The 8,690-nt window shown below is 50.0% G+C and overlaps 1 protein-coding gene across 1 annotated transcript in view; it reads right to left on the reverse strand.

Moving 5' to 3' along the window:
* The window catches only part of SHD (Src homology 2 domain containing transforming protein D), a 41,692-nt gene extending 36,154 nt beyond the window's left edge, over positions 1–5,538 (reverse strand). The window contains exon 1 of the mRNA XM_015429767.1: positions 5,062–5,538. Within this exon, the coding sequence (XP_015285253.1) occupies positions 5,062–5,391 (330 nt within the window). The 5' untranslated portion in view covers positions 5,392–5,538. The remainder of the gene's footprint in view (positions 1–5,061) is intronic.
* Positions 5,539–8,690: the final 3,152 nt, after the last annotated feature.

An 8,690-nucleotide genomic window follows, 5' to 3' on the forward strand; every position in this document is an offset into this window, starting at 1 on the left:
CCCCCCCCGCTCCGGGAATTTCCCAACCTTACATGACCAGGATCCGCCAGGCTACTGCTTTTTGCTGGTTACCTATCCCTCAGAGGCTGCAGTGCTAAGAACACTTTCCTGGGAGTAAGCCCCATTAAATTAGTGGGACTTATGCCAAAGCAGACCTGCTGAGGATAACTGTTCCCTCAAGAAACTGGTCTGTCCCGGATTCCAGGATCTGACGGCCAGCTAGGATTTGAACCAGGCTGAAGTCTGACAGAATTACTCACACAGGGGTGGGGGCAACACAACCAAGGATAAGGTAAAGCCCGTTGAACAGAAGGCACATAGATGTTCAATTTTCAGTACGCAACTGCTTTGAAGAATTGAGCAGAGCATTTCGCCTCTCTCCATCGCCCAGGCCTCACTAACTGTTCCGTGGCTGAACAAAGTTTGAGTCCAGTGGTACCTTTCAGACCAACAGAGTTTTATTCAAAGTGTTAAGTTTTCATGTGCAAAGCACACATCTTTAGAAAAATTCTGTGGCTGTGTTTGTTAGAACTGGGGCAGGTGTGTGTGTGTGGATCACCAGAAGGTATGAAAACGCAAGCTGTGATCTTGTTAGCAGGATGCAATATTATTTGTTAAACAGCAGCTTCTGCCTATAGGGAGGGCACACAGGGAGAAGGGAGGGCAGGAGGGAAAGGAGAGAAGAGCTGCTTGCAAAATCCCTGGGGGGCAATTAACACCTCCCCGTGGATCATGGCTATTTATACAAGAAGGGGGGGGGGCAGAACACATTTAGCAGAAACAACACAAAAATGTGTGGGTGTGTATGTGTGGGTGGGAGAAACAGACTTCAAGATGAATTGCTGAGTTCTCTCTTTCAAACATACCGTGCATCACTTGTGGGAATGGACCTCTACGACTTTATCTCCTTATCGAAAATGTACTCAGCTGTGTTCCTTCCTGGCCAAGCCAGTTTAAGTGGGCTGGGTCTAGGGCTGCCAGCCTCCACAAGGGCCTCAAGATCTCCCAGAACTACAATCGATCTACAACTGATCTCCAGACTACAGAAATCAGTTCCCTCCAGAGAAAATTGGCTGCTTGGGGGAGGGGGGACACCTTATGGGACCTCCCATCCCTGGTGAGCTCCCTCCCCTCCCCAGTCTCCATCCTCCCCAGCTCCACCCCCAAATCTCCAGGAATTTCCCAAAGCAGGGTCAGCAGGCCTAGCTGTGTCTACAGCACCTGTGGATAGGTGATAAACCCAAGCAAACTCTATTGGGTTTTGAAATGTCACCTCAGCGCTCAGCCAACCAGCACAGATTTGCATGGGACACTTCTTTAAAAGAGGGAGGGAGGGAGGGAGGGAGGGAGGAAGGAAGGATCCATGGCTGAGATTGATAAATGTGAGTTCTGATATTTCTCTTAACATGTAGAATGCCAGCTGTCACTGTGCCTTATTAGGAGTCTGATTAAAATAAATTCAGATCTTAGCATTTAGCTCAGACAGAAGAGATTTAGAGTAGAATTAATTAAAGTATTATTTCTAATTACTAAAGGTTCCTTTTTAGATAGAGAAAAATAATGGAATGGAATGTACATTTTGAAATTACAAGCTTTCCAGTTGAAGGACATCCGAAAGTAAAGTTATGAGATGGGAAGACTCTGAATATTTCCAAAACAAGATCTTTCTTTGTAGAGCAGAGCATCTGGCCCCAGGGAGTCTTCCAAGAGCTAAGAGCCCCTGGGGGGTGGGTGTGTGAGCGGGATAGGAAATCGAAGGAAATAAATAAATAAATAAGTTTTATGCATCTTATCAGGAAACTCCTCATTTTTAGGCTGGATCAAATAAGTCAGGAAGGATGCCAAAAGAAGGCCCCTCTGTTCATTGATGGTTTCCACCGTTCTGGGACCAGATAAGTAGATGTAATTACTGACACTTATGATCAACGAAGGGGCATGCCAATAGAGAGGTGCCAGCTCAAATGATGCTCTGATGATGATACCTGTTAGACACCAATTAGGAATTTCTTTCTGTGTAAACGGTCATGATGTCATTTGGGGTATAAGATCTATTGCCTTCCTGGTTGGGATAAAATACAGTTTGGTGTTACTGGGTGACAAGGTATCCAGTCCTGTATTTTCCTGATTATTGCAATAAACAGAGTTTATCCGACCCACTGGACTTTGACTGTGTGTTCCTCATTCTACCCCGGGAGCACACGGGGCACAGATTTGTGCATAGGAAGGAAGGGAGGGATGAAGGAATCTTTTCCATGCAAATGAGCTTACAACATTTGAGCAAAGCTCTTGGACTCTCCCAGTACTGCTATGCTGCAGATGGACAAATCCATCCTTCACCATTTCACACTGCAAAATTAGAAGCAGGAGCTATGGCAGAAAGAATTCATTTGATAAAGTGTGCATGCACACGAAAGCTCATACCCTGAATAAACCTTTGTTGGTCTTAAAAGGTGCCACTGGACTCTTAATTTGTTCTTCTGCTTCAGACCGACACGGCTGACCAACTGGATCTATCTTTGTGGCAGAAAGGTCCTTGGTCTGCAGAAAGATCCGTGTTCGATCCCAAGCATCTCCAGTTAATGGAAGTCCCAAGCTGGCAAAGACTCTTCTCTGTCTGAAGCCCTGGGAGTCAGACTGCAGCTGCTGAGCGTTTGCTTTGAATGCAGAAGGTCCCCCGCTCAGCCTCTGGGATCTCCAGTTAAAGAATCTTGGGTACTGGGAAAGACCCTTCCTCCCCTCAGACTCTGGGGACTGCTGCCAGTCCGAGGAGACAGTTCTGAGCTAGATGGTCACTGGGTTGCCAGCTCTGGGCCAGGGAATTCCTGGAGATTTAGGGGGTGGAGACTGGGGAGGACAGGGTTTGGGGAGGGGAGGGACCACAGCAGGGTACAAAGCCAGTAAAGTCTACCCTCCAGACCAGCCGTTTTCTCCAGGGGAACTGATCTCTGTAGTCTGAAGATCAGCTGTGATTCAAGGAGCTCTCCAGGCCATATCTAGAGGTTAGCAGCCCCAGGGCTCTTTTTGTAGAAAAAGCCCAGCAGGAACTCATTAGCATAATAGGCCACACCCAACAGCAGAAACTCATTAGCATATTAGGCCACACCCCTGCCAGCACAGCTCATTGGCATATTAGGCCACACCCCCATGCTACCAGAAGTGTGGTCATCCAGCCACACCCACCTCTTGCTTCTTATTCTGTTTACCTTGTTTGTTGTCAAAACCCAGGGCCTTTTTTGTAGCAGGAACTCCTTTGCATGTTAGGCCACACACCCCTAATGTAGCCAGTCCTAATGAGTTTCTGCTGTTGGGTGTGGCCTATTATGCTAATGAGTTCCTGCTGGGTGTGGCCAACTTGGAAGCCAGCTGGAACACCGTTCCTGTGCGTTCCTGCCCAAAAATAGCCCTGAGCAGCCCTATAGATGGATCAGTGCCCCACACATTTTGCATCCCTGTATGTGCACAGTTACAGTCATCACGTCTGCCAGACCTGAGGGAATGTCCCCTGGCACCCTGAGGTGTCACTGGGGGAAATCCTGAAGAAGAGGAAGTGGAGATTTGGAGGAGAAGTTCATGAGCCAAAACGTTTTGAAAGCGAGCGTGGAGAGTCTTGCGCTCTGCTGGTAGTCCCCGGCCCAAAAGACATGTGCTCAGACTCAAACAGGGCCAGGGCTTTTTCCACCCTGGCCTGGTGGTCCCATGTGAGGTCAGGGCCCTGCAGGACTTGTCACAGTTCCGCAGGGCCTGCAAAATGGAGCTGTTCTGCTAGACCTTTGGCTGAGGCAGCGGACGTCCAATCCATCACAGCCTCCCTGCCCACAAAAATACACCCTCGAACTAATCATCCTACAGGAGGCATTAAGGACCACCCTAGAGTTTTTGTCTGGTTCTGCTGCCATCTTGTTTTATTGTCTGATTGTTTTAACTCTGTCTTATTACATGGTATACTATTATTTTAGGAGCTGCGGTGACTCAAGTGGTTAAGACGCTGAACTGCAGCCTGTGGAAGGTCGGTAGTTCAGCAGTTCGAGACCCGAGTGCGCCACATGACGGAGTGAGCTCCCGTCTCTAGTTCCAGCTCTTGCCAACCTAGCAGTTCGAAAGCAAGAAATTTCAAGTAGATAAATAGGTACCACTTCGGTGGGAAGGTAAACAGCATTCCGTGCGCCTTGGTGTTTAGTCATGCCGGCCACATGACCACGGAAATGTCTTTGGACGGCGCTAGCTCTTCGGCTTTGAAACGGAGATGAGCACCGCAACCCTAGAGTCGGATTCGACTGGCTTTCGAGCAAGGGAACCTTTACCTTTACTTTTTATACTATTATTTATTTAGAGCCCACTTGTTGTGAGCTGCCCTGAGCCCACTGGGACAGGGTGGGATATAAACCTAGTAAAATAAACGAATTAAATAAAGGACCAGGCAGCAGATGAGGTGGAAGAGCTTCCTCTGCCTGAGACCCTGGAGAGCTGCTTCCGGTCTGAGTAGACAAGACGGATTTTGACAGACTGATGGTCTCATCCAGTATAAGGCAGGTTCTAAAGGGCTTGGGTTACAGGGAGGTTGGGCGGTAGGAGAAATGTCCTAATGGGGATGCAACAGAATCAGCTCTCTGGCTGGTGAGGTCTCCCTTGCTCGGTGGTCTTCAAGCTGAGGCTGGACAGCTGCTCATCAGGGGATACTCAAGCTTTTGATTTCCCGCAACAAGAGGGAGGTTGGACTAGATGGCCTCTAAGGCCCTTTCCAAATGCAGACTGATTATAGAAACCATGGCAGGCAAAGAGAACATGGCGGATTTGGTCATCTGTTGAATCGCCTCTAAGCTTTCCACCGTTTGGCATTTCCCCATCATCGCTTCCTCACAATGCACTCTGAGGTCAGGAAAGCCAGAGACTTAGCCGTGAAATAAAACAACCACAAATGCACCTTCCACAGGACACACAAACCTTGCAGTCCAGGATATGGGAGAACCACCCCCGTGGGCACACGGTGCCCATTTGAGAAGATCCACCCATCAACACACACTCCTGTCCTGGAGGACCCTCTTGCCGGTGGGCAGCACCTACCTGATCTGGTGGCACCATTGCTTCTTCCGGGGCAGTGGCCAAGAGAGCCTTGCTCCTGTTGAGATCGGAGGAGTCCACTTTGATGAGGCGGTGTTTCGGAGAGCCATACTTCCCTTCAGAATTGCCGCCGCCGGCCGCCACTTTGTTTGGGGACCCCCCAGGGTCTGGGTCAGGTTTGCTGTCCACGTCTTCGTAAGGATCCTCGAAGTCCAGGCTCTTCTGGGCCCGATAGGCCTTTAAGATCTCGCTTTCGGTGTAGTCCGGCTTGGGGGGCTGCGGGGGAGACCTCCGGCTCCCAAAACTCAAGTAATCTTTAAGCCACTTGGCCATTGGTGGTCCCCTCCCCCTCTGCCCTTTCCAGTTTCCACCACCAAGCCACCAATACCTCTGGGCAGAACAAGCCGAGGCTGAAAGAGAAACGAGATTCTCAAACAGCAACCAGATAATCCTTCATGGGTCAACGTGATTTATAATCCAAATTAGGAATCATCCGTCTTCTCCTTCCCGAGGCCTGCTGCAGAGAGAAGAGAAAAGAGCAAACTCTCCGGCATCGTTTTATCTTATGATATCACACACGGACGGCTCTTTGTGTTGGATTTCACCCTACAATCTTAGCCATCTGGCCATGCCAGCAGGTATTTATAGCAACCTCTTGCTGCTCCCATAGGGGACCTATGTTCTGCAAGGGAAAGCCGGCACTTAGTGTCAGGGCGGTGGAGAGTTTTTAGCAAAAGCTCCAAACCCCCACTTGCGCAATGGAAGCTCGCTGGGTGACCCTGGGCCAGTCACACACACTCAGCCTAACCAGCCTCACAAGGTTGTTGCGAAGATAGGGTGGAGGAGAGGAGAATGATGGATGCCGCTTTGGGTCCTCGCTGGGAAGAAGGGGGGGGGTCTTAGTGAAGAGGATAAACCCACCTCCGCCAAGCCTCCTTCAGTCTCAAGGCTGCTCATCTGCAAAACTGTCATCAATACCAGCTCACCTAACAGGGTCAGCTTAACAGCAAGCAAGATAAATTCCATCAATACTAGAACTGAAATTCATCATTAGTTCCTCTGCACTGGCTCCATTTATTTCAGTGGGACCTTTGCCAGCACCCTTCCCAACAGACTTTTAAATACAGAGTCTAGCCTGGTGCGTGGGGGGGGAAGCCTAGGAAATATTTATTTAGTTGCAAGGAGGATTTCATTACTCAACTCTCCCCCACCCCCCTCACCTTCTCAGCTCTTTCAAAATATAAAATTACATCTCCATTAACCAGCTGCCTTAGTCAAAATCCCACCCCCTTAAAAGTGCTTTTAAAAAAAGGTTTCTCGAGGTTTCATGCATGTATCCGTCACTGGAAACACCACTTATTAAAATCTCCTTACAGACAACTGTAAACACTACCCCTGTGTTTCAAAGGCTGCAATCCCTTATGTGCACTTACCTATGAGTAAGTGGCATAGAACACACTGGCACTTTTGCAGAGTAAGATTGCAGTTGCTCAGGCTGCATAGGATTGCCTTTGCATAGACTTGTGTAGGAGTAAACCTCCTCGGAATTGGGAGGAAACATGGAAGGGACAGCTGCAAATGCCCTCGGGTACACCGACCCGGGAGTAAACCCCCAGGACACACAGGCGGTTGCTTCGGAGTAAACATGCAAATAGTGCCCGCTGCGCGGGGTTGTTCTTGCACGGTCCTACTCGCGAGTAGGGCTTGCCTCCGCGGAAATAATGCAAGGAAAAAGCTGTGCTCCCGTGCACCTTTACCTGGGAGTAAAGCCCGTTGGTCACCGTAAGGATGAGTTACGAGTAAACACGCCGCGGAGCGTGCAGTTCTCCTCGGGAACAAGCGCCCCAGTGGCGGCAGCGGGACTTACTTCGGAGTAAGCCTGTAGAGCTCCAGGTTGGTCACACACAGATAAGACAGAAACACTTTCTTGCCTGGATCAAAAGGTAATCGCCGATCCGGCAGATTTACCCTTTTTCAATTGGGGGGGGGGGGGGGATGAAATTTGCCAGCTCTTTCTGCAGGGCCCGGGGCGGGGGAACTCAGCCCCCCAAGGACTCTGTAGCCTACGGAATGGAGCCGTGTGGGTCGCCTACGGGCGAGCCCCCCATCACACACACACGCCGCCGCCGCTCCGTCTCCTCCATCCGATCCTTTTTTCCAGCCTGCAAAGTTCAGGGCAGGAGGCTCTTACGCGAGTTGCAGAGGGAAAGCCAGAGAGGGAAAGATCCCTTCTTTGTCTGCATCTGATCGCCTCTGCAGATTCCTTTGCAAAAGAGAGCGAAACGCGCAGACACCTCCCCCCCGCCGCCGCATTCTGATGCGTCTTTCATGCCACACAACCCCCCCCCCCACCCCCCCCCCCCATATAAAGAAGACTGGGGAGGACAGATCGAGGGGGACGGAGCCCCCGCAGCCCGAGGGGGAAACAATGTCCCGGCGGAGAGAGGCACGGGGCCACCGAGGCGGCAGGCGCGCGCCATCCCATAATTTGCTACTTTAAAGGCTTGCTGCTCCATTGATCTGTTGCAAAGAGCCCAAACAAAAAACCGGGAGATTTGAGAAAGCCGGAGTGGAAAAAGTTTCGCCGCCTGCTCCGTCTCGACAAGAGTCGGGGTTTGTTTGGGGTCTCTTTTCTTTCTTTGTTAAATATTTGAGCGGCAGTCTTTGCCTGCCCCCCCCCCTCCTTAGTAACTCTCCCTCCACTGGGCACACATCCAGAGAGGTGAAATGAGCCCCCCCACCCCGGCACACAAACACACACAAAAACACCCACCAAACCTGAGCCGAGGAGCTGCGGGGGTCTCTAAGCAAAGCAGGATATAAAAACCAAAGTCAAGATCCCCCCTCCCCCCCTGTTTTTTCTCACCTGACACAGAGAGAAAAAGAGGAGCGCACAGGTTGTTAAAACCAAAACTGGAGGTGGAGAGATAAATTTAGGGAGGGGCGAAATTGGTGGGGAGGGAGGGAGAGGGAAATGTATGCGGGAGAAACCCAGTTCTTTCTCCAGCTCGTGCAAAGGTATCTCTCCCCCCTTTCCCAATTTTTTCCTTGCCGAAGAAGGAAGGTTACGGTTAGAGAGTCTTTCAGGGGTGGGGGTAGCTATTATTTGGGGAGGTTCAGCCCCCAATATGTGCTTTCTTTGCATGATTTAAGGATGGATTTCCCCCCCAGATCCCATTAACACAAAAAAGCTTAAAAAAACAAAAAAAAAAGCGACTACTTTCCTTAATCAGTTGCAGTCCCCTGCCCTTTAAAAAGGTTGAACTGAAGACCTCGCCGGCTGTCAAATATGCGATGCACAGATGCAGGGACCTAATTTTATTTTTATTTTTTTAACCCAGCCTTTCTCCTCCCTCCTTTAAAGCTGAAAATATAAGGGCATGACCCATGCATGTAGTAAGGCTATTTTAAACTTCTTTGTTGTTCTATAGAACCACCCCTCTCCCCCTCCCCAATTAATATGGAAGAAAAACCAAGCAAATTTCTTCCAACAAGTATCTTCTCTCTACTGTAGTTAATGGCTATTTGCATGCTTTTACAGTGCTCGGGCGGCTGGCGTGAGGGGTGGGGGGAAGCTGATGAAATTGACGGGGGAAGATATCGTCCCTCCCGCAGCCACACCACCCCAGAAG

This window comes from Gekko japonicus, unplaced genomic scaffold (assembly GCF_001447785.1).
Source record: "Gekko japonicus isolate JY-2015 unplaced genomic scaffold, Gekko_japonicus_V1.1 scaffold953, whole genome shotgun sequence".
In the NCBI taxonomy this organism is placed as follows: domain Eukaryota; kingdom Metazoa; phylum Chordata; class Lepidosauria; order Squamata; family Gekkonidae; genus Gekko; species Gekko japonicus.